At 38.2% G+C, this 24,120-nt stretch overlaps 1 protein-coding gene across 50 annotated transcripts in view; it reads left to right on the forward strand.

The window, feature by feature from the left end:
* Positions 1–24,120, forward strand: part of Ank2 (ankyrin 2) — a 557,097-nt gene that overhangs the window by 427,025 nt on the left and 105,952 nt on the right. For 43 of the 50 annotated variants that reach the window (XM_040751830.1, XM_040751836.1, XM_040751829.1 and 40 more), the window contains 7 exons: positions 2,880–3,065; positions 3,477–3,500; positions 7,544–7,642; positions 9,074–9,172; positions 15,472–15,570; positions 21,183–21,380; positions 23,891–23,989. In XM_040751830.1, coding sequence (XP_040607764.1) covers positions 2,880–3,065; positions 3,477–3,500; positions 7,544–7,642; positions 9,074–9,172; positions 15,472–15,570; positions 21,183–21,380; positions 23,891–23,989 — 804 coding nt within the window. The remainder of the gene's footprint in view (positions 1–2,879; positions 3,066–3,476; positions 3,501–7,543; positions 7,643–9,073; positions 9,173–15,471; positions 15,571–21,182; positions 21,381–23,890; positions 23,990–24,120) is intronic. The other 7 variants (XM_040751828.1, XM_040751844.1, XM_040751868.1 and 4 more) reach the window with 2 other exon arrangements.

Raw genomic sequence — 24,120 nt, forward strand, 5'->3', positions numbered from 1 at the left:
AGTCATATATAAGTAAGTTATGTCATATATACCTTGATTATAACTAGAAAACACAACTGTCCATTATGATGTGCTTCTGTGTTCTGCATTCAGCAACACAGACATAATTTATGCACTTTCAGTATGGATATGTTGTTTTTTTTAACATGGGGTCTTTTTGTCCCTGGAGAAATTAAATTTGTCTATGAGTAGAGTGTGAATGTCTCAAGGCAATGCTCACGTAACAAAGAGACTATATCTCAAAGAAACATTCCGGCATAAGGGAACCCATCTGTTTTCTTTTTCCTTGAAGGCTGAATCGTTAATCAGAGGAAACCTTCTCATCAGAATTCTTTCACCCACCCAGGAGACTTAAGATGTCTAATGTGGATTTTTTGTTGAACTTAGTTCATGATGTTCTCAGCAGATTGGCAAGTCCTTTGTTCTAGCTGATCATCACAATATTGCAGTGTATTTCCAAAAATAGCCCTTAGTGATCACTACACCAGCAGATGCCATGATGCACAGTGGCCTGCAGAACTCTGGTTATCTAACCAAATACAACACTTTCAAAGAAAACAAAGTGGCATGGCAGTTGAAGCGTAGACCTGAATATGTTTTACATTTCATTTTTTAAAAAATATTGAATAACTAAAGCCACTTATAAACTTGATATACTGAACCCTACCACTCACTCTAATAGTTACCAGGGTTCACATGGACAAACTGTGCACACTCCCTTTTAACTGTATCACTCTGTAACAAGTAATACTGCTGTAGGGATTAATAACTGATGCTCCAATGCTCTGCAGGAAATATCTTCTTTGGTTTCATTAGAGTATGTGAGATACACATAAGGAGCACTTCTGTGCTCTAGTGTAGCAATAATGTGTAAAAGTTAATTACCACCACGTACTGTACCCATATTAGAAAAAAATCAGGTAATTACAAAATACTTCCACATGGTAGTGAGATGTATGCACATGAAGAAAAATACTTCTTAAGGAGGATTAGTATATAAATGATGAAATCAAATCTGCTGAACTTAGCTGTTTCTTTTTCCATAGAGTTCATTGAGGTATTTTAACAAATAGTTACACATTTTTAGCCTTCTTCCACAAAATACAGATGAGAATGAATTCTGCATGGTTGGAATCCAGCGTTTAGTCATCCGAAGGGAGTTCCCTGTCTGGCCAGCAGCATTTTTTATAGCGTTCTTCTCCTTTCCTTCCTCCCGAATTCTGCCAAAATTCATGGCTACAGTCTTTTTACTGGGGTTCTGTTCTGTAGGCTCTGTCTCTAAGAAAAAACAAAGCAGAATGAAAACAAAGTCCACATGCCATTAATACAGACTGCTGCAGAATGTGAGGAAAAATAAATGCAACTATGCACAAGATAATGGGTGTGCCCTTCATTCACAAACTACCCCGTTCATGACACTCCTATACACTGCAGCTGCTTGATGTCCTCTACCTTTAGATACTGCACTCTAGGCCAGGCAGTGGTGGTGCACACATGATCACAGCACTCAAGAGGCAGAGGCAGAGGCAGAGGCAGAGGCAGAGAGGCAGAGAGGCAGAGAGGCAGAGAGGCAGAGAGGCAGAGAGGCAGAGAGGCAGAGGCAGAGGCAGAGGCAGAGGCAGACAGGTCTCAGTGAGTTTGAGGTCAGCCTGATCTACAAAGTGAGTTCCCGGACAGCCAGGATTGTTACACAGGGAAACCCTGCCTCAAAAAAAAAAATGAAAATACACTCTACTCCTCCACTCTATGAAGTAGTATGCTGTATTAAAAATTCAAACTTATTTAAAAGAGCAGTCAACATATTACTACTGTTCATGTTGCATACATGGCTCATGCTGCATACATGGTTCATGCTACATTCATGGTATGAGACACTTGAGAAAATATTTTCCCTTAAAAGGCCACAGTTATCTCTTAGACAATTAATATTGAAAACAAATTGAGTAGTTAAGTTTGGGTGAATTACCCCTAAGCCTGGAATGAAATCTTCAAGTGTGCAACCTACCACCCTCATTCCTGCTGTATGAACAAGACTTCTAACATTTGCTTGGAAACCTCAGGGAATTAAGGAGTGACACACTTGACATCTTTCCAAGAACTAAATATTTGCTTCTGAAGATGCAAAGATGACTTTCCAAGTTTTGTAGCATGGTTTTCTATCTTATTCTGGAGATCTTTCTAACTTTGCATTGTCTGTGCTGTTGTTTATTGAGCTCTCTCTCTCTCTCTTTCTCTCCCTCTCTCTCTCTCTCTCTCTCTCTCTCTCTCTCACTCGCTCTCTCTCTCTCCCTCTCCCCCTCTCCCTCTCTCCCTCTCCCTATCTCCCTCTCCCTCTCTGTCTGTCTGTCTCTCTCAAGTTGGCAATTGAGAAGTTGTGTATTAAATGTTATCTAGCATATGCAACTTTATACTGAAATGATCTTAGCAATCTAAAATGCAAGTAATTGCAAAATTAATGGCTGGTATAATTTGCCAAACAGTTTAAGGTCACATTAACTCTCTATCATTGTAACATAAAGGATATCAATTATTCTATCCACATCCATTATCACCTTCCCTGAAACAATGCAAAAACACTCCATCTTGCATTTTTCTCTATAGATTATTATATTTTCACTTTCAGTTAGATTTGATTTCCATTTTTCCCTTTTCATTATAAGGCATAGTTCTAATTTTTATTTTCCTCTTTCAAACACATATTTGGCCTACTCCTTCTGTAATCAGCAGGCTTGTTAGGATGCAGAATGGAAATCAAGAAAGCCATGTGATGAAACTGTTGCACTGTAGGGCAAACACAGAGTCCATTCTGCTTCTGCTCCTCACAGTGATTTTTCTGTCCTTGCTGTCAGTCTCACCCACTCATGTAAATTATATTCTAGGATGGCTTCACTCCTCTAGCTGTGGCACTCCAGCAGGGACACAACCAGGCAGTGGCCATCCTCTTGGAGAATGACACTAAAGGGAAGGTGAGGCTGCCAGCTCTGCACATTGCGGCCCGGAAAGATGACACTAAGTCTGCCGCCCTCCTGCTTCAAAATGACCATAACGCTGATGTGCAATCCAAGGTAAGAGCTGATGCATCTGTGCAGAGGTCCCCACTGACTGCAGCATTCTCCTGAGTGATGACCAAGGACCAGTCTCTGCTGAAAATGCAGCATTCTGGTCAGGAAGACACATAAATCATTTCCATGGGTATTTCAGAAGGAAAAAGGAGTATCCATTGAGAGACAGTGACAAAAATTAAGGATAAATTATTTCTTTAGAAGACCAGTTTCCAAGTTGAGACATTTAGTTAGGCATCCTGTTTACACCATTAATTAGAGAGAGTCGGAAAGAATGACTTGTGGGATGGAGCTGGTTTTTCTCACTCTGTCTTGTTGGAATAGCATACTCAGTTACAGCGAGAAGATCTACTGTTTCTTTAATCTTGTATTGTGTAACATCTTCCCTCTTTTTCCCACAAAACACTGCTTCAGATGATGGTGAATAGGACAACAGAGGTACAGTATTGCTGTTTTGCCAACATTTATTTTATTCTTATTTATTTTTAGTTTTTACCAAGATAAAATAAATGCTCAACTAATTCATACTAATGATTAAGGTTCTATTAGTGGGAAACTGCTTAGAGAAAAATCCTGTAATTAAGAAAGATTGAAAATTCAAATATATTTGATGCGACATACATTTAAGACAGCATATATTATTAAACCAACTATTCAAATAGTTTAAGTCCAACATGAAATAAAATACTACCATTGCTTATGTTTTAGTGAGTGAGCCTTATTCTGAAACTTTTTCAATGAGGTATGAATTTTTCCTCTTAATGAGAATGTACATATTAGAGTGTATGGAAGTAAAAGTTCGGGAGGTTTCTCTGTTATTTAGTAGAAGACGCACTTTTTCTGCATTTTTTCTTTACCACATTGTTTATAATCAATAATGACTCTGCACATCATGAGGAAAGCAATTGCTTTTTTCCTGTAAGTCTTAAAATGCTTGCCATTAAATAATTTTCTTCTCCTAAAATAGGTCATTGTAAACAAGGACATTAAATTCAGAAGCCTCTAGTGTGCATGTGTTTTCTCCTTTTTGTCACAACATGAACATTATTGAAAGTATGCTATAAAAATTAATCTATACTCAGAGCAAATGATTATTTATGAAGGTTGACTTGTTTGGGTGGGGTGAGTCTCTAGAATAATTTTTATTCCTCACCGAGCTGGGACTTGTGTAGAAGTTGTAGATCTTTGAGCATTCATACACACTCACAGAAAGTGTCATATTTCTCAAATCTTTATTAACACATTCATCTGCTGAGATGCCTTATTTGCGCTGCTTTTTTGTTTGCATGACTTTGGAAGTCAGTGTACTTCAACTCAACTGCTTGGTGCAATTGTTCAGGACTGGAATCATACGAGTTGATCTTAATTACTAATTGTAGTAACTTTAACTTCTTAGGTACTCCTCATGGAGGGTGTAAACCAGCAGAGAGTTATACAACTCATAGCCTGAAGCATTATGATCATTAAGGCCAATGAAAAAACAACAATTAATTATTAATGATAAAATATTATTATACTTGAATAATTGGGAATCGTTTTCCAACCATCAATGTAATTTTCTGAAATTAATATGTAACTTGAATAATTGTTGTATAACAAAACTTTTCCTGGGGAGACGCAGCACAGATGTCTACTCACCCCAGACAAGGAGCCCACAACAAACCAAAGTACAGATACCACCAAAGCCCAACGTGGTGAACCAATGAGTTTTATTGGGGTTACTTACAAGAATATGGGTAAGGGGTGTGAGTGTCCATGAGAAGTACCACAAAAGACCACCAAACACGTATGCAACCAACAAGATCATTTAATTTGAAAACAAAAATACCTGCACGTAAGGGTGGAAATTGGTGACCCCGAGAGAAGCTGGCAGGCTCTTTTTAAGCAAGATTAGGGGATTCCAGTCTTTGGTGCTGATTGGTGGGTTTAAACACAAAGTTTACAGATTGTTATAGGATCGGTTGGTGGATGGCTTAGTGGTCAGGGCAGGAGACGTTATCTTTAGCTATCTGAAGCATGCATAAGGTTGTGGGGTGCTTACAGTTTGGTTGCACCTGAGCTGTCATCTTTCTAAGAACTGCTTGTCCAGTTCCAGGAAATCCGAAACTGAGGCCTGCCTGGTATCCCGCAGGGCTATCAGGACCCTGTCATGGCATTGGTTTGGCTCCTTTTCTCTTCCACGGAGATACTTACCAGGAGCAGAAATGACTCAAAGGCAGCTGCATCACCAAAGTCTACCCCAACATGGGTGACAACTCACAAAACCTGAGACACTGGAGCACATTGCACAGCCTGCAGGCAGATCAATAGATTGGACAGTGTCCTTTACAAGTGACTCTGGTTTATACCTCTTCCAGTCAGCTCAACTGGTTTTTCTGTCTTCCAGGCGGTTGGGCTAGTCTTCTTTGCAGCTTGGTGTGTCTGAGAGGGACTCTCGGCTTGTATTGCTGACTCTGATAGGGAGGGGCCTAGTGGATCTAATCAGGTTTAGGGACTTCCTGAAGCTCTTTTGAGTTGTTTAAATCCTGCTCCTAAGGAGCTCCCCTGCAGGTTGAAATGTTTCCGTTTCCAAGGAAACTGTTATAACAGTAATAGACATATACTCAGAATATGTCTGGGTGACAGGAAATATCAAGATGAAAATAGAAAAAAGATTTGACATTTTATAAAATAATTGCGGGTTGTATACTGATCTCCCCCTTAGTTTTGGCATGAATACATCACCTGTATGCAGAGTCACATTTGTGGAGACTGAATTCACAGTTACTATTCCTATTTCCATATATTGCTTCCCTACAGTTAAAAATTATTTGCAGCTCATGTTGCTGAATGCATTAGCAGTCTTCAATTACCTAAGCCATCTAATTTTTTATCCTAGCATTTTGAAAACAGCATCGTCAAATCCTATACACAAAGTCAATAAAAACTGGTTGTGGCTTGTAGAGTATTTCTTAAAGCAATAGATTACACATTGAAATCCATTTATAAGTAAAAGAGAATAGGAAATAACCTGTAAACTGTGGAGGGGAGGTACTAGCCAACTGATGCTGTTTGCTTTCCCATATTTTTATTAAGTTATGAAAACTATATAGCATAATGAAAATTATCAGCTCCTTAAGCACCTCAATAAGGAAAGAGATAATATGCATCTATTGTGAAGAACAGCCAAAATATCTAACTACATCTTCACCAGAAAAAGAAATGATTTCTTCATTTGATTCTCAGACTTTGTTTTTGAAGCGTTTGGGAAATAAAATATCTTCCTGATATCCACATCATTTCCTTAATGTGGTTATTTTAATCATATTTTATTTTAGTGATAAAATTGTATTTAGTTCATATTTGAAATTATATTCAATTGAACGATTTTCTTTATTTCATATTCATACTGATACCAAGCACTTTTCATTGAAAGTAGATTCTGCTCTCATACAATACATTCTGACTACAGTTTCCCCTCCCTCCACTCCTCCCAATTTTCCCCACCTCTCCTCTCTCCTGTACCCACTTCTGCTCCATTTCCCGTCAAAAAAGTTTTGCTTTTTTGACAACAACCTTCAAGAGATAACAACCCAACATGACTAAACAACGTACATTAAGACAAGGCAAAAGTCCTCATAACAAGGCTGGCCAATAGGAGGAAAAGTTGTTTAATACTGGTTTTTAAGTTCTTTTTCACTGTAAGTCACAGTCTAAGCAGTTGTGAAAAGGATAGAAAATCAGTGTGGTTGCTGTAGAATGAACTAGACATTTTTCCTGAGAAATTTTCACAGTCCTGCAGATAAAATGCTAACCAGTGTTCTTTTACAAAATAAGATCAAGGGGTGGGGAAGATGCCTCAGCAGGGACGCACATTTGCGGTGCAAACATAAGGACCCCCAGTCCCAGTTTCCAGAGCCCATGTAAAAAGGCTGGCTGTGGCCACATGCGAGTCTATAACCCTTCTACTGAAAGGGTGGAAATGGGATTGCGCATACTTACTGGTCTCCAGCTACTCCAGGTTTTGAGAGACCCTGTCACAAGAGAATAAGCTAGAAGGGCTTGAGGATGAGGCCTAGCACCCCTCCTCAAACATACACACAACTGTACATACCTCCACACATGAAAATAGAAAAGGAGATGAAAACAAGAAGGCTGCTTTTAAAATGTTTGGATGAAAACACCCATTAGTAACTGTTAATCCTGTGTTTGAAGCTTTATGTGGTGTCACCATATTTTGATTTGCTCTAATAAGCTAAAAAAAATTCAAGGCACGTAGTTTAAATAGACAACTAGTCCTCATAAATTAAAAATAAAATTTCCAGTCAGTGTGGGGTACTTACTTCTCTCTTATAACACTAAGTTATAGAGTTGTATTACAGCATTTGTTACATGAATTGCGTTGCTCATGCACTTGGCACTCGGTTACCCAGTAAGTTAGTCAGTGGTCGCTTTCCACAGTGTGAGGCCCATGCCTACTCACCATTTCTCCTTCCCCCTAGAGCGGCTTCACCCCTTTGCACATAGCTGCGCATTATGGAAACGTCAACGTGGCGACTCTTCTTCTAAACCGGGGAGCTGCGGTGGACTTCACAGCCAGGGTACGTGGTAAAACACGTGTATTTTAAGAAAGTAAATTTGAACGTTAATGGCTTCCATTAAGGTCTTATATTTAACACTCTTCTTCCATCCTAAAGACTCTATAGTTTTCACTGTCTTAATCACAGGATGATATCATAACCCAATAAATAAAACAAGACTCTGGGAAATGGAGAGATGGATCGGGGGGTGAGCTTATGGTTTTTATGGAGGGTGTGAGTTTGACTCCTACTCTTGCTGAGTTGCTTACCCCCTTCAGTTCTAGCTCCAGGGGACTCAGTGTCCTCTTTTGGCCTCTGAGAGCAGAACACTCAAACACATAGAAAATAAGTCAGTAATTGAGGAGGCTACCTTTGGCATGACATTGACTGCTGTATTATAAAATAATGCAAAAAAACCATGAATGATCAACTTGTAGTCAGTAGACAACAGCGTTAAAATAGCACAAACTGTGTAAGGAGTGTTTCTTAACAAGTGGGCACACAAGTGGATGGGATTTCTTCTCTTGGTTTAATGAATTGAAAATTTACTCTAATGTCTTCCTAAAATACAGAGGAAGACAGCACATGGAATTATGCATATAATATTCTGCTTCTGTTAGAAAAATTCATTTACATGATAGTATAAAATTCACATATGGAATGTTTTTTTAACATGATTTGGTTGATGCAGTCTTTTAGGTTCTTGGAAAACTGTGACACACAAAAATTTCAGACACATATCCATGCCATAATGATGACACCTGATATCTTATGAGACAAAGTTTTGTGTGCACTATTATAATTCCTGGAATTCTTTTGTACAACCCATGTGTGGTGAGATATATATAATCCTAGGACTCTGCAGCTCGCCAGAAGGAGTTCTAGTTTAAGGCTAGCCTATGTTATGCGCCAAGTTCTAGGCTAGTATGAGCTTTGTAGGAAAATCCTGTTTGGAAAAGAAATTCTTTGTTCTGAAACTATGGTGTACTATTTCCCAGTTGCTTTTCTCTGTGAAGTATTCTGGGGGGGTTAAAGAATAATCACCACTGGATATTAATATGTATATTTTTTCCATTTTTAGACATATGAAACTTTGAGATCTTAAACTCTATAGTACATGAGTGTTATAAACAGACATTTCGCTGGGCTCTATATTAGAATTTGAGGCTTAGCTTCTGCCAGACAGACGTCTTCCTTCTGTCTCTTATCTTGTATTACATTCAACGTGAATACTGTATTTTTTTGATTAACAGACATTTTTGTTTAACTTTTAATTTTCTTACAATTAGCATCCCATAGTTTATAGGCTTCTTCATTACTTATGATCAAACTTATTGAGCCCAAGATAAAATGGGTCACACAGGTCACAACCCCTGCGTACTCTTTACTAGGAAGCCACACCCTTATACCTGCCATATCTAACTTGTTCTGTTTGGTCTTTCCATGATATAGAATGGAATTACTCCCCTGCATGTGGCTTCTAAAAGGGGAAACACCAACATGGTGAAGCTCCTACTGGATCGAGGTGGTCAGATTGATGCCAAAACTAGAGTGAGTATCTTTGCTCTTTGAATTTCCTACAGTTCTTAAGCCCTGTTGCCTTTCATTCCATACATTGTAACACTGGCCACCAAACACAAGCAATGTGTTTTCAAGGAGATTGTTCTTGGGTTTGATTTGAGTCTCATATAATACTTGCAGATTTCAACTAATAAAATGAAATTAATGTTTGCTCATAGATGTCTAGAGAAGCAGACTACTAAGCCCTCATTGTCATAGTTTTTCTTGCTCAATTTCTGGGAATAATGATCAAAGACTGCATTTCCCCAGGTCTCCTTTGGGTAATCATCAAGAAGGCAAATTGATTGGCGCATTTAACATTGGAGACTGTGACTTATGCAAACATGCTTTCATGCATATTGACAGCTTTTGTGCTTCTTAAATAGTTGTGCTATATTCACTGTCGTGCTGACAGAAAGTCAGCAGACAGTTGGCAAGGTAAACCTTTATCTTAGTACAAGAGGAGCCCTTCATTCATTTCAAATTTCTGAAGTAAAATGATATCCTAACATCTTAATGCTCATATAGTGAATAAGCTATTATGTTAAAACACAGACTGTCTGATCTCAAATTCTATTTGTGCCATTCATTAAGCTAGATAGTGTTGGTATTTTTCTGACCTCAGGATTTTGCTACCAGAGCCCCTAATTTCATAAGGTTTTATGAGGCTTAACTCATAGCTATGTTATTTTCCTCAGTTAGTGCCGTGCATGCCTATCTTGCAAAAAGCCCTGGGCTAGATGCACAACAGTACCACCTGTAGCACACTTATAATACTAATATCCTACATTCAGAAAGTATAGTGAGACAGGTCAGAAGTTAAATTTTATCTTTGGCTAGCCCGAGATGCATGAAATTATCTCTGTTTTTTAGGGTTTTGTGTGTTTGTGTGCTTTTCTTGACAGGGTTTCTCTGTGTAACAGTCATGGCTGTCCTGGAACTTGCTTTGTAGACCAGGCTGGCTTTGAACTCACAGAGATCTGCCTGCCTCTGCCTCCCGAGTGCTGGGATTAAAGGCATGCACCACCACCACCTGGCTGCATGAAATTATCTCAAAAAAGAAAAATAAAGAAAAAAAGGAAGAAGAAAGGAAGGAAAATCAAGTACTTAGCTACTCATATTTTTTATAATAGTGCTAATATTATATGTACTTTTTTCTCAAATATACATATATATACACATATATATATATATATTTATATAGAGTGTTGTATTGTAATATCGGCTTTCTGGAGTAGATTTGGGTAATAAGAGACTTCTCAAAAATTTGGAGTATTTTTGAAATACAAAATTGAGTCAGGTATAGTAATGTACACACTTGTATGCACAATATGATTATGTACACCTGCAATCCCAGTACTCAGACAGAAGAGAGCAACAGGATTGTAATTCTGAGGTCAGCCTGGGCTACAGTGTGAGTTTTAAGCCAGCCTGGGTTATGAAAAGAGACCCTGTCTCAACAACAAACAGAAGAAACACCCCCCCCCCAAATGCTATTTCATAGAGATAGAATCTTCTATATTTGAGAGGGAAATCTAATACTATCATCATGGAACCAAGACCCATGTAACAACAACATCAGATGACATGCCAACACAGTTGCAAGAATCTTGAAGGGTCCTACAAGCAGGTGAAAAACTACAGGCCACTAACTGCTGTTGAAAGAGGAACAATAAGCTTTCCCCAGAGACAAACCCCTGATAAGATCCAATCCCAAGAAGTAAGCCCTCAACACAGGTGCTCATGAACGATTCCAAACAGATTCAGCAGTGGTGTGTGTGTGCGTGTGTGGTGTGTGTGTGCGTGTGTGGTGTGTGTGTGCATGTGTGGTGTGTGCGTGTGTGTAGCAATAACAAAGAATAAAGAAGAGGTCGTGAGTGTGAGGGAAGTGGTCACAGGAGGAGTTGAAGAGGAAAAAGAGATGGGTAGAAATATAGCAGGCATTTAGGAAATTCTCAAAAAAAGTCAAGTTAAAAACTGTTTGAAAACCTCTTCAAAACAAAAGAGAACAAACAAAAACCCTCTCAAATAAACAAGCAAACAAGCAAGCAAGCAAAAAAAATCCATGATAAATTATGTGATAAACAACAAAGCCTATTGAAGAGAGTAGATAGAACATGTATTTTCTCCATACATTTTTATATTTTAGGACTTCATATTCCCACAGACTAAGAAATAGGGGTCAAATCCAGCCCACTTACCTATTTTGAAGCAAGCAATTGTTTAGCTTCTAGAATCTGCACCAGTCGTACACTACAAGTTGTTTTCTTTCATTAACTCAAAAAATGGTTCTAACAACAACAACAAAACAAGCAAACAAAAATCCACTTCATTTCTCTTATAACGTTTGTTCCAGGGTAGCAGCATTATGCCATGTGGGAGTTTGGGAAATGTTTGTTTGTCTGTCCAGAGTGTGGTGCCCTGTCGTTGCGTAGTTTTGCCTGGTTTCAGCCTTTGCCTTGTAACCCTGGCCCTTCCTCTGCTGTGTTGTGGGTAGGAAACTGGGGGCAATCTGGGATCCTGAGGATTTTCAGGCTTTGTCTGCTTCTTGCATTGTTGTCATTGTTCTTCCCTTAGTTCATGCCCCGTTTTTAAACCTTCGTGCAATAATTTTTAACAGTCTTGGCTGGTGTCCTATGGATATTCACTGCTTTTGTTAATGCTGTCTGAGGTCACTCACACTTGATACTTAGTACTGTGGAGAGGGTGGAAGAAAGAGCAGGTGTGGGAAAGAGTCAGGAACACACATGCATGCACACGCGCGCACACACACACACACACACACACACACACACACGCACACACACACACACACACACACACACACACACACACACACACACACACACAGGGCAGAGGAAGGCTGGGGCTGACCATGGTACCCAAGGGATATTGTATGCTGGTGTATGCTAGTTAACAATTGGTTCTTTAAAAACAAGGGAAAATGAAATGCTTGGTTTGTATGCTTCCTCCTTGCTGACACCCACGGTATAAATATTCTCTCCATTATCTGCTGAGAGATGCTAACATGGTGTTGCTATAGGCAGAACTGGCATGGACTGTGAAAGTGAACTCTGTGTGTTTTTGGGGGGCCTAGTTTCATGAAGAACACATAGGATGGTGAACAGTGTTGGCTGCTGGAAAGCTTTCCGCTTGGGAGCTAAGCATACCTCATGTCTAAGTAGCACTGGATTCCAGCATTGTTGGAGTCTCATACCCTGACCACAGCTAAAAGGGGCATGATTCTCCTCCCAGCTACAAGGTGAAGCCGGAACTCAAGAATTGTGACTTAGGGTTGAGAGGCCCTTCTGGAACTTCAATACTTGATTACTAAGATAATGGATTTGAGTTTGTTTTCTGGTCTCTTAAAGTGTATGTGAAATAGAAAATGCTTAAATTTTTGATTATTATGATAGAAGGGTTTCTATACACATAATTTCAAAATCTTAGGTATCATTTTCAGTTACCTGTAGCAATCAAGATATTCCCAAATCATCAGAATATAATACATTTTGTCTGCAATTCTCCCTCATGTGCTCATTCCTTTTCACATTTGAAGTTTCCATTATCTTAAGAAGATCAAATTTACAGAGGTTATGTGTGATTAAAAAATGAATCTGTGCCTTGGTTCCTCCCCACTGTCACTTCCCTTTTGGCAACCATTGAGGTATTTGGCATCTTGGAAACCTCATTATTGGCAGGCTTTAGTATGAAACTCTGAGACGTTTTAATCAGAGCCCTTTGTTAATGTCTAAAGCTCCTCACTTTAAGGTTCAACTATAAATTTTTACAGCAGTTAAAATGAGTCTATTAATTTGGGTTTTATTAAGGTCATTACTCTCTCCTGTTTTGAAACTTATTTATTATTTAAATGTACAGCTACCCCATAGGAAGACTATATTTAAAATATTAAAACACATATTTCAATGCCAATAATAAAAGTATGCAAAACACTAAAGGATGTTGAGTAAAACACGTGAGAAAAAGGAACTCCCCCTTTCTACTTACTATAAGAGGTAATTAGAGAATTGGTAATAGCTACCAGTGATCGTACGTGTTTGATGTCCAAGGCACCTTACTAAGTGCACTAGAAATATCATCTTATTTTCCCTTCCCAACAACTTAGGAAGCATATTATCTTCTTGAGAAATATGAACTTTTTAATTTGAGAAATGAGTTGCTAAATGGGTGAAACTTGCTTTGGCACAATTATGTAATATGAGCTAGGAATGCAGCATTTTTATAATAACGATCTGCTTTCAGCATCCATTACAGGAAAAATAGCCCTGAGAGAGTGAGGAAATGAATAGATAGAGGAATCAAGGGTTGTACAAAGCACTTCTGAGTTGTCAGATAGATAGGCAATGCCTCTCTTGTGTTAACCAAGTAGACTTGGCCAAATTGCTCACAGTAGGAAGGCCAGCATGTCTGTCTGTCTGTCTGTCTGTCTGTCTGTCTGTCTGTCTGTCTGTCTGTCTGTCTGTTTGATTTTAGTGAAGAAGGATAGGCACATAAAGAAAAGAACTTTGGAGGGCAGAGAAATGTAGCCTCAAAGTATAACTTAGAGGTCCTGGAATGTAAAACCTGGACAAGAATTGTCAGTAATTTGATGGTGTGTTTTATAGTAAAGATTCAAATTCCAGCCTGTCTGAGCTTTCAGACAATGAATTTAGCATCACTAGTCCCCGGTCTTTCATAAAGGCAAGTATAATTGTATCATTAACCATGAGACTGAAAACTTGGTCCTCACTATTTCTTTGATGCTCTCGTGGGTATGCTAAAATTTCTCCAGAGTTCCTACTGTTACCTGGAGGGTATTTTTGTGGTTTTACTATGATTACAGAGAGAGTGATTTAGGCAATTCATACAAAATTATATATCTGCCTTTAGCTGGAGATGCCAGCATCCATCCCCTTGTCATGCCTTCAAGGCTGTAAGACAGATGACATGTCCTCTTAGTGCATAGCATGGAGCCACATCTTATAGAGACTGGTCAAAGGCTACTGAGCTTCTATTCTCCCCAGGGTTTTGTGTCTCTGGAGTCCAGGGCACAGAGTCCTCTGCTATCTGCCTGATGTTCCTCAAACTAAAGAAAGATGAAACTCCAAGCATGCATTTGAGAAAGTGGCTATGTCATTTACTATACAACTTATACCAGTACTACAGGATGCTGGTATCAAGACAACAAAGTTATCATTTTCCCCCTCCATCTCTCTTTCTGCTCCTGCAGGGAATCTTGAAAATAATGTGGCACTTCCAACAGCTGTGGCTAAATGCTTTCTTTAAAATGGTATCTTTTCATGCTAACTTCTGATACCTCCAAACTGCAAGATTGGTTTTAGTTCTTCAGTATCTTCTCACTAGCTAAACAGATGCAATGCAGCCAAGAGTCATTATTACTCAAAATCCTAACCAAAAATAGGTGGGGCCCTCAAATTTAATTAGGCAATTAGAAGTCTTAAAATGTCTACATTTGGGGCTGGGAGGACAGCTCCTTTGGTAAAGTCATTGCTACAAAACCTCAAGACCTGAGTTTGATTGTCACAACCCAAAGGACAAAGTCAGGTATGATGGCAGCACTGATGATCTCCTTTCATTTTAACTAACTATAAAATTTATAGTTTTAGTTGCATTTGTTAATAATAAATTTCATCTTTGAAATAGTTGTATGACTTTTGTTAAATGTTGAAAACTCTTTAAAGAGTACGAAAAAGTTCAGGGCACCACAAGATACTTCTGAAAAATATGAGAATGTAGTTACTGTCTATAAGAGAATATTCATGGACAAATTAGAGAAAGAAGAATTTTTAAATCAAAATGATGCAAAGGAAATCCAAAATCAAAGGGCATAACGGTACAACCACAGTTTTGGTTCCAAGTAAGTAGGATGATACAGCCATCAGTGTGCCTTATCATCTCCTGGGTCAGCCTGTTCTAATACAGACAGTCAGCCTGTATCAGGACAGAGTTGGGGGGAGCCTAAGTTTTCCCTTCCTAATTCTGTATGTCATAATCTTTTTCTGTTTTCTTTCTTTCACTCACCCCTCTCTCTTTGTCTTCCTCCCTCCCTCTTACCTCCGTGTGTGTGTGTGTGTGTGTGTGTGTGTGTGTGTGTGTGTGTGTGTGTGTGTTAGGCAAGTAGCTGCCATTTTGTTGTGGTTTTTATCAGATCATCAGGATGGAATTTCAGAGCCTCTCTACTGTTAGTGGCAATAGACATAATCTTGTTTTTGTTTGTTTGCTTGTAAAGGAGTGAGAATGCAGAATTAGTATCTTAATTCTCTCTTCAGGATGGGTTGACTCCACTCCACTGTGCTGCGCGAAGTGGCCATGACCACGTAGTGGAGCTGCTGCTGGAACGGGGTGCTCCCTTGCTGGCAAGGACCAAGGTGAGTCATGATGAGTAAGATGCATCTGCGGACACTTACGGCACTTTCGATAATCTCTCCTCTTAAAACCAACACACCAGCTGAAGTTTTTTTTTTTTACTTATTCAATGTGCTAGAAATAAGAAATAACACCAAACTTGCAAAACTATTAAAATGAGCAAATGCATGCATCAAGATAAGTTAAATGAATACCTATAGGTTCCTCCTGCTTTTTTAAAGCTATTTTTACTGTAGATTAAAACGTGACTAACCATATTATATAAAAATAAGAGTATTAAATATATTAATATATATAAGACTATTACATTGCATGAACTAAGATACCTTATGACTTTCTAAGATAACTATATAATACATGTGGACACTAGAAGATAAAGCTTTGAACTTCTTTAATCTTTTTCTTTTTCATAATACTAGTTAGAATAATTACTTAATAGTAGAGCCGTTTGACTATATTAGGGCCTTATAAAGGCGATAAGAACAGCATACCTTAAGATTAGCCACCTATAAAGAACCATAAAGCAAGCTAAAGCAAGCATTCTGTTCTTTATGGCATAATACAGTGAACATTTTTTTGCCTCACTTTATTTAGGTGTTCAAGCAAGAAAACCCATTTACATGTAAATAAAAACTACACAGTAAATGAATTGTTTGGAGGATTTTCATTGTTGATATTTGTAAACTTATTGTTGTTTGTTTCTTCAATGTTTATCAGAAAATACTGTAAAACATAAATTGACATTTAATCACCCAGAATTATTTAATGGGATAAGCAACAATTTTTAGACCCCTTAAATACAACAAAAATTCTGATGTGAACCTCTTACATTTTTCTTCAGATTCCACCCTAGTCCCACACCTTAATAATGCTGGTATTCCCGAATGCTAGCAATAGGGCAAGATGAAGAAAATAAAGACACTGGCCTCTTATAAAAAACACACACACACATACTCGTGTGTACACAGCATCCACAGTATAGAATGATAATGGAAAATAATGCAGATAATCAATGTAGTCAACTAACTCCACTATTAAGTAATAGTAATTGTTCTAATTATTATTACCCCAAAGAGAAAAAGATTAGAGTAGCTCAAAGCTTTATCTTCCAATGTTAATGGTATTGCCTTGATAGATAATTTTGTACATCGTATATATTGCATTGGTGTTTTGAGACAGAGTTTCTCTGTATAACCCTGGCTGTCCTGAAACTTGTTCTATAGACCGGGTTGGCCTCCAACTCACAAATCAGCCTGCCTTTGCCTCCTAAGTGCTGAGATTAAAGGCATGTGCCTTCATGTCTGGCTCAATTTCTTTTTTAATTGCTAATTTCGTTGGTATCATTTGGAGTGAACCAGTACACACACTTAACATATATAAGAACTCAGTCATTCTCTAAAAGATATGTTCCACCAGCCATTAAAAAAACCCGACTTCATACAAGAAATATATAAAGTGAAGTAAGTTATCTGCATTGTTTTCATTATCACTCTGTACTATGAATGTTGCAAAAATATATTTTAAAATATGCAACAGTTTAGACTGGGTTAGGCAGAGGTAATGGTGGAGAGATTGTTAAAGAAGTAGACTGCAATTTAAATGGAAACAAAATTTCAGTCCAATCATGTTACACCCAAAATTTTAAAATGCTTATAAAACTGAGGTCTACATGAGCATCCAAGAAATGTTCAGATATCCTTTGCCCTTGAGTTAAAATAGATTCATAACCAGCAAGAATATAAATTATCTAAGTGTGATTTTTGAGATGACTTTCCTGTCTAATCAGGAGTCATTTTAATTTAAGGGTTCAGCATAGAACATTTGTGACCACATGGTGATACCCATTCAGCATCATATCCTGCTTTATTATGTATGGAGAAGATACAGTATGCCAGACACTGTTCTGGTCAGCAAGGAACTAGCAAGATGAATACTAATAAGAAAGTATCATGAAGAAGCTTGGACTCTCTAGGCAGGAGAGACAGGAGAAGATTAGGAAAAGCAGAGCTCTGTGAGGGTAAAGGACTTGGAACAGATGAGCTGAGAGGGTTGGAGTAGGACTATGCCACTGGCACATGCGTGACATAGTGTCCCCATCACAGCTCTCAGTTTTGAGTTACCCAGTCATCCTCCTCAAAGCATCTTCTCCTTATTCATTGAAAGCTATAGCTCGCAGAAAAATGAATCTTCACCATAATCCGTGATGAATTCTCACTGTACTTACTGACTGTAAGGTCTCTGTAATTCCCATCGCTAGCCTCACATTCTCCAAGCACCGCTCCTAGGTCTTAGCTCACTCACTCTGAGTCTCCAATCCCAGGCAGGTGTGCTGTCTCCATCTTCACCCTGGGCCCTTACCTCTGAACAACGAAGTTCCATTTCTATCACTCCCTTGAACAACTTCCTACAACCTCTGGTGACTAAGTCCATGCCACGTTCTTGTACCTGAGCGTGACAGCAGTCATGTAGTCCCTGCAGACTCATGATCACTAACCTTAGCTTAGCCCAGTGTGTTGGCTGACAAATTACAGTGCAATTTCCATAGTGACTCATCTTGCTCCCTGCTACCTAACCAAGCCACAATTTTTCTTTATATTGCTTAGACATCTTTTATTTCTTCATACAACACTGAGAAAAACTGAAGCAAGCAGGAGACAATGTCCATAAACTCCTACTTTCACAGCTATCTGGTTGCATGAATCAGAGCTTGTGGAGCCTGTGTTCTATCCTATTTCTATCACCTGGCACAGCTTTCAGTTCCTCCCTTTTCCAAATGCTTTCCTCATTTGCCTTCTAGGACGCGACATTTCTTTGGATTCCTTCTGCATCTCTAGCATCTGCTCCCCAGTCTCCGTGACTATTTCCTCTTTATTCCCTGTTCTCTGGCTGTTATCAATTCTGTGTTAGAGGCCACATTCTGTGTTGGCTTTGTCTCTCCTACTCACTTCCTTTGAAGTTATTTCTTTAAACAGTACCTGTGCTCTACTGACACCCATGTGGATATTTCTAGAATTCTATATGTTCATGGCAGCTCCCCATGACTACTTGGATATTTACTGGGCAGTTAAAATAAGTTTATGATATTTTGCCTGCTCCTAAATATAGCCTTCTTTGAATTTTTTATATTCATTCATGGACATCTCATTCTTTCTATTTATCAGATAACTCATATTATGGTGGGCTTCCCCTTTTTTCATTCCTCTTTCTGTTGCCTTTTCTTCTATATACATCATTAAGCCAGAAGCTGTTAAACATGTGTCCCACTTGAATCATTACAGAGACCCCTAACTGGTTTCTGTTATTTTTTCTGCAACCCAGCTGTGCTGAATACACTACCCAAGGCAAATCCTGTTGTCTCAGCCTTTCCAACCATATCTGACCTCTCTCACAAAGTCTCTTATGCCTCTGAACATCTCTTCTTATTCACCCTCCCAATCCACTTAGCTGATACCACATTTGCTTCCTTACTGTCTATTGAGGTCTTTCATAAAGTGCTTGCATTTGTTTTGATTCTGTCTTATAGAGTATGCACATGACTCTTTTTCCAGATCACCAGGTATATTTAATCTGGGATGGCATCTGTTGTCTCTTAGAGATTGTATAACATAACTCCAGACACTCCTGGCTTTCACAGTCTACATTGAAAAGTTTGGTGCTATTGTAATGAATTTGACTTTAAATATGACTTGGTTTTTCTCTCATGAAGTTTTTAATATCCTTCCTTTGTTCTGAACATTTAGTGCCTTAATTATTATGTGTCATGGGGAGTTTCTTTTCTTGTTCTGTCTGTTTGGTATTCTATATGCTTCTTTACCTTGATAGGCATACCTTTCTTTAGATTGGAGTAATTTTCTTCTATTATTAAAAATATTTTCTATGCTTTTGACCTGGGTTTCTTCTTATTCCTCCATACATATTATTTATGGGTTTGGTTTTTTCATGGTGTCCCAGATTTCCTGGATGTTTGTGCCTGATATATATATATATATATATATATATACATATATATATATATATATATATATATTATCTTCTTGGACTGAGCTATCCATTTCTGCTACCTTGTCTTCAAGATCTGGAATTCTCAGGGCTAGAGAGATGGTCAGAGGTTAAGAGCACTGGCTGCTCTTCCAGAGGTCCTGAATTCCCAGTAACCACATGGTGGCTCACAACTATTTATAAGGAGATCTGGCGCCCACTACTGGTGTGCAGGTGTACATGCAGTCAGAACACTGTATACATAATAAATAAATCTTTCATAAAAGGTTTTAAGATAAGATCTGGAATTCTCTTTTTCCTGGCTTGTAGTTTCTGGTGGGGCTTACCTCTGAGGTTTTTCGTTTGATATCCTAAAGTTTTCATTTCCAGTTTTATTTCAGTTTGAATTTTCTCAGATTTTCTATTTCTACTTTTATTTCTTGAAATGTTTTCATTATTTCATTCAACTGTTTGGGTCTTTGAATATATTCCTAATTGTTATTTTGAAGTCCTTGTCTTGTGCTTCAGCTAATTACATTTTTTGGGTTTCTGGCTTCTAGAGGAGGTGTATTGTCTTGGCTATTCATGTTTGTGTTTTTTTTGCTGGGATCTAGGCATCTGGTGTAATGATGTTTAAGTTGTTTCTTGGTGTAGATACCAAAATAGCTTTTTTTTGACCAACAGACTATATTTGATGGTACCTGTGTGGCTGTTAAGCACAAACAATATTGTAATTTTTCCTAATATTTTGTGAGTACTTCCTTGAAGTATATTTGCCTACACTCAAAAAAGGAGGGTGGTTGGAGATGTGACAAGATGGCTCTTTAGGCTATAAGGCACTTGTCAAGCAAGCCTTCTAGAAACCATGTAAAGATAGAAGGAGAGAACCAACTCCACAAAATAGGGAGTTGTTCTCAACTTAGAGAATGGCTTGCTCTATCTCTTGAGTTTTATGATAGATTGCCTTTAGAGTTTAAGGTGAAAGCTGTCTGAGTCTATATTTGTAATCAGAAATCTAGACTGTCCTCAAGTTACAGAGCCATGAGGTCATTGATACATGGCCTGCACTGGCTTCATGTTCTTCTAGAAATTACCTGTCTCTTTCCTCCTACTTTGAAGTAAGTCTTGTATTATTATTGGAAAAAGGCATCTCAGAATTTTCCTGAATACTGACCCTAAGATAAGTTCAAAATTTTCCTGTCTCCTCCACCCACGATCACACGTGTCCCTCTCTTTACCCAAGTACTACTCTGTTTATAGGAAAAGACATGCAATTAGAGAGATAATTTAATGGAGACTGCTATGTATAGTATTAGATACAAATGATTTATGCATGACCTATCATTTCTATATATCTTCTACTGCTCTCATAATTTGTAAAACTTGAGTTGAATTGATACATACTATGAGAAACATGTAATGTCTTTTGCTAAAGATTATTATGGTTATAAAATTAAATATACCATCTCCTTCTTTATTTACTTAACATAATCTGTTCTATATTTGGATGTTAAGGGAGAATTATTTTTCCTGACTCCAGCTATGTTACAGGTCAATATTAACTTTATTAGGACCACAAACATGAGAGTAATAAAAACAAACCGTGGACTTGGTTTTCCTTTGTTTTGATGTGCAGAATGGGCTGTCTCCACTTCACATGGCTGCACAGGGGGACCACGTGGAATGTGTGAAGCACCTGCTACAGCACAAGGCACCTGTAGATGATGTCACCCTGGATTACCTGACTGCCCTTCATGTTGCTGCACATTGTGGTCACTACCGTGTCACCAAACTCCTTCTGGACAAGAGAGCCAACCCGAATGCGAGAGCCTTGGTAAACCTGGCCCAATCCACATTCAGCAAATATAGCCTGAAAAAGCAAAATCACATTGATAGGCCAATGGCACATATAGCCATGTTTGTTTATAAATACACAGTTAATAGCTGCCATACTTGTCACCCCATGAAAGCTGATAACCTACTTTGTGCTTCCATAGTTTCCTAAGTGGTAGTGAATGTGAGCAGGTTTAGGAGAACACTAGATTATTATTTCTGTGAATTGCAAACAGCATGAAACTCTGGGATGATGAGTGTTTTAAAATAGAAGCTACATGTTAAGAAGTAAGAAATAGCAGGGTGTGGTGGTACATTTATTTAAGAGGCAGAGGCAGAGGCAGAGGCAGGCTGATCTCTGGGTTTGAGACCAGCCTGGTCTAGAGAGCTAGCTCCAGGACAGCAGAGCTAGAGAGAGAAACCCTGTCTTGGGAGGGAAAAAGAAATAACAAAATCAGTTCTAGGTATCACAAAATACTAGCTGGATTTAGGATATAGGTATGAAAATTTGGTCTGAGTCTCTTAAGGAAAGCAAAGGTTTGAAAATGGTGAATATATTTGACTCTACGAGAAGGTGTAAGACAAAAGCTGGTGAGAATTCACTTGGACATTTTCTTTATGTACTGACTACATGACCATGGGCTGGGTGATACTTGGTATATTACTGCCCTGCAAAATGTTTTAAAGAAAGCATTCCATGGCCCGCTCAAGATAAACTGTAGAAAGCCATTCCCAGAATAGCTTTGTGTCTCTCATGGTCTAATAATATGGAACAAATCTTTCTTGCTTCACTTACAGACTAACTAAATAGTACATTAGGCAGGTACTAATTTATGCCATTCATTTTCTAATTCTCACTCTAAGAACACATTGTTTTGTTTTCCTGTATGTTTATATGATTTATGTCAACTAAAATTCACTTCAGTTTTGAGAGTCTGTCGTTAAAATGATTAAATGTTGGGCTAGGGTAGTAGCTGAATTTGTAGTGTAATTGCCTAGCATCTATGAGACCCTAGGTTTGATCCCCAGCACTACACAAATAAGGCATGTTGGCACATGCCTATAATCTTAGTGCTCAGGAGGTAGAGGTAAGAGTTCAGAGATTCAAGGTCATCCTTGACTACATTGCAGGTTTGTTGTCAGCTTAGAGTAAGTGAGATCACAGTATCTCAAAAGTCAGTCAACCATTTGATCAATAAGCAAAATAGTAAATCAATTAAATTAATAAATATTGAGCATACTGATTAATTTGAAAAAAAAGTGGTGGAATCTACCCATTACTATTTAGGTAGAAAGTGATTATACTTTCAGGGTCATGTTCAAATATGTGAAGACCTGAATTTTCTCATAAGAAATTGAAAATCCTTTTTATGAGATAGTGATGAACAGGCTTATAATCTATAACAGGTGATTTGTTGCATGTATTTTAATGCCACATGTATATGTTGCTACTCATCTCTGGCTGATGACATAGTTTATAAACAGGGAGCATGACTCAACAAGTTATGTTTATCACTCCACTTTAAAGAATACAGTGTCACTGCTTAAGTGAGACCAGGTTTTCCTGAGAGCTGGTTACATGCCAAAATATCAAATAACAGACAGTCCACACTGGGACATTTAAAACTGTTAATTGCCAAGGTATTACTCTGTAAAAGAACAATTGTTAAAATAAAAAGACAACAGATGTAACACATAACAATTTAGCATGGGGCTAGGTAAATTTTTATGTGATTTCCCCAAATTCCTGAATAGTAACATAGTTTACAAAATTTCAAATACCTCCCAGAAGCCCCACCTAACTTTAGCTTTCAGAGGTGTCATCTGTCAGCCATCCCTGAAATTCACCATACCTTTCTTGAAAATATTCGGGAATGTGTGTAATAATTTTCACATAAAATAAAATGTATCTGGGAACTTAATTTTTTAATAAAATCAAATGCATCTGATTGGTATACATGTTATAATATAAAACTTACTTCTTTTATAAATACTGTCAGCTAAATGATTTCTGCTAATTTGAAACTCTCCCTAAGAAAATAATAGCAAAGCTGAAACACTTTTTTATAAAGCCATCATGTTGCTATTGCTAGCTTTTTGAAGTAGATGAACAATTCTTATGCTCTGAGAAACTTGCCCTCCAACATCAAAATATACTTCTATTCACTCCATCTTTTTCTCCATCACCTGACCAGTCAAGACAGCCTCAAACACTTTAGTCCATCTAATGCATAATTGCCCTCCATTTTTTTTCTACCCTGAAAAATAGGCTTACATACCTTTCTCTGCTTTCGTCTTCACTGTATGCACTCACAATGACAGAAGCAAAATTCACTTTCCATACACACACACCACCACCACGTCTCATCCCAAATTTCCACCTGTGTAGGATCTGAAGAGCCGGTGACATTATGTGATGATGCAGCATTATCGTCTGTGATGTGCCAGCATGGAGCTGTGTGAGAACTGTTTCTGCATGGTTTTCAACTAACTCGATTGTCTTTTGCACAGAATGGTTTTACTCCACTGCACATTGCCTGCAAGAAAAACCGCATCAAAGTCATGGAACTGCTGGTGAAATATGGGGCATCAATCCAAGCTATAACAGAGGTAGAAAAGTGTTTCAGCTTCTCACCAAACATTTCCTCTTATGCCTCCCTCTTCCTCTCATCCATCTTCTGTCCTCTTCACTTGTCTTATTTATCTGAAGAAGCCCCAAAGCCCATGGTGCAGAGGAGTAA

This window comes from Mesocricetus auratus, unplaced genomic scaffold (genome assembly GCF_017639785.1).
Source record: "Mesocricetus auratus isolate SY011 unplaced genomic scaffold, BCM_Maur_2.0 Super-Scaffold_100009, whole genome shotgun sequence".
Classification (NCBI taxonomy): Eukaryota; Metazoa; Chordata; class Mammalia; order Rodentia; family Cricetidae; genus Mesocricetus; species Mesocricetus auratus.